The following is a 2,221-nucleotide window of genomic DNA, read 5'->3' as shown; positions in this document are numbered from 1 at the left end:
TCCACAGCAAACTGACTGACTGACTGTGTCTATATAAGGTCAGTAACACGGCTATAACTCTGTGTACTGTATAATGTCCATAGCAACTGACTGACTGTGTGTATTGTTATAATGTTCCATAGCTACTGACTGTGTGTTATTGTATAATGTCCATAGCAACTGACTGATTGTTTGTATTGTATAATGTCCATAGCAACTGACTGTGTGTATTGTATAATGTCCATAGCAGCTGACTGACTGTGTGTATTGTATAATGTCCATAGCAGCTGACTGACTTGTGTTGTATTGTATAATGTCCATAAGCAGCTGACTGACTGTGTGTATTGTATAATTGTCCATAGCAACTGACTGACTGTGTGTATTGTATAATGTCCATAGCAACTGACTGACTGTGTGTATTGTATAATGTCCATAGCAACTGACTGACTGTATAAGGTCCACAGCAACCTACTGTATGTAGAAGATCCATAATAACAGTCTTGGAGCACCTTTTCTTCTGTTAGTACTTGTGATGCCACTCACACTGTCCCACACTCACCTCCTCTATGTCCAAGTTTTTCCTGGATTTGTAAATGAACTCTCCGATAGCTACGAACACAGAGAGAACCAGTCCGGCTGCTAGCACTATGAAAATACCGCCGATGTTCTCCACTCCCAAGGCGCTGGCCTCCTTACTGTCCTCCTCAGGACAACCGTTCCCCCTCCACCACTTCTCCTTCATCATGTGGAGCTTCCCTTCTTCCTGGAGCTGCAGGATGGCGATGGTCACCTTGTCTCTGTAGGGGGAGCCTAGGGGAGAGAGGAATGAGATCTGAGTATCAGAGCAGCTTATGAGGCCATTAAGTAAAAAGAAATAGGTCACAAATGAGCTACATAGCACATCATCAGCATAAAGTGAAGCATTTTGTGCATGTCTGGTGACTGACGGGTAGCATGAGCGAGTGGTTCTTGGTAGACAGCAAAGGGGAGAGAGGGCAGCCTTGACGTGTTCCTCTAGCACGTCAGCATTCAGAAGTGATAGGGGACGGTATATTCACACAAAGTGTTTATCCTGCGTCCGTGATTCTTTACCTATAGGAGTGCCTACGCCGTAGCCCTTAGAGTCTATGAGGCCTCCGATCTGCGTGAGGTTACAGTTCCTCTGACTGATGTACTCGATGCTGGTGGACTCCATGAGGAGAGCGTAGTCTGTGGTCATGACTCTCTGGATCCCCTCCCTGTTGTTCTTCACCAGAGCTGTGTTCTTCCTGCTGCTCATAAACGCCCACATCTTCTCATAGGTGGAGATCTTGGATTTCTAATGGACAACAACAACACATTGTTTCCTTTTAAACAACAATAATAATAGGACAACTTGCCTAGTTAAATAAAGGTTAAATAAGTGTTCACATGAAAAACATATATTAGACAGAGACAATTTGTTTCACACTGGTATGGAAATGCCTCTCCAGTTGCTTATAGTGAAGCCTATAACCCTGCCTGTGTTTCCCTTCCTCCAATCATCTGGGTAAGCGTGACAGCTGTGTTTAAATCTCTCTCTGTTGACTAATCTGCTCTACGTACCCAGAGGTCCTACAGTGGGCTAGCTAGGAGATATAGGGTCCTACAGTAAGCTGGCTAGGAGATATAAAGTGGTGTTGGTTCGTTCTAACATTCTGTTTGTAAAGTGGTGTTGGTTCCTTCTACATTCTGTTGTAAAGTGGTGTTGGTTCCTTCTACATTCTGTTGTAAAAGTGTGTTTGGTTCCCTCTTACATTATGTTGTAAAGTGGTGTTTTGCCCTCTACATTCTGTTGTAAAGTGGTGTTGGCTCCCTCTACATTCTGTTGTAAAAGTGGTGGTTGGTTCCCTCTATATTATGTTGTAAAGTGGTGTTGGTTCCTTCTACATTCTGTTGTAAAGTGTGTTGGTTCCCTCTACATTATGTTGTAAAGTGGTGTTTTGCCCTCTACATTCTGTTGTAAAAGTTGGTGGTGTCCCTTCTACATTCTGTTGTTTAAAGTGGTGTTGGTTTCCTTTACATTCTGTGTAAAGTCGTGTGTGGTTCCTTCTACATTCTGTTGTAAAGTGGTGTTGGTTCCCTCTACATTATGTTGTTAAATGGTGTTTGTTCCTTCTTATTATGTTGTAAAGTGGTTTTGCCCTCTACATTATGTTGTTAAAGTGGTGTTGGTTCCTTTCTACATTCTTTTGTAAAAGTGGTTGTTTTTCCTTCTACATTC

At 42.7% G+C, this 2,221-nt stretch overlaps 1 protein-coding gene and 1 long non-coding RNA gene across 2 annotated transcripts in view; one reads left to right on the top strand and one right to left on the bottom strand.

Moving 5' to 3' along the window:
• Positions 1-287: 287 nt before the first annotated feature.
• The window catches only part of LOC112071605 (glutamate receptor ionotropic, kainate 1), a 112,355-nt gene continuing 110,421 nt past the window's right edge, over positions 288-2,221 (bottom strand). Inside the window, 2 exon segments of the mRNA XM_024139042.2 lie at positions 288-789; positions 1,072-1,299. Of these exon segments, the coding sequence (XP_023994810.2) occupies positions 500-789; positions 1,072-1,299 (518 nt within the window). The 3' untranslated portion in view covers positions 288-499.
• On the top strand, positions 1,634-1,880 carry LOC139024568 (uncharacterized). The gene is made up of 3 exons (XR_011475907.1): positions 1,634-1,733; positions 1,801-1,833; positions 1,869-1,880. It is a non-coding gene; the product is annotated as an uncharacterized lncRNA (long non-coding RNA).

This window comes from Salvelinus sp. IW2-2015, unplaced genomic scaffold (assembly GCF_002910315.2).
Source record: "Salvelinus sp. IW2-2015 unplaced genomic scaffold, ASM291031v2 Un_scaffold1659, whole genome shotgun sequence".
NCBI classification, from domain to species: Eukaryota; Metazoa; Chordata; class Actinopteri; order Salmoniformes; family Salmonidae; genus Salvelinus; species Salvelinus sp. IW2-2015.
The sequence above is the reverse complement of the archived record's forward strand: the minus strand, read 5'-3'. Positions and strand labels throughout refer to the sequence as shown.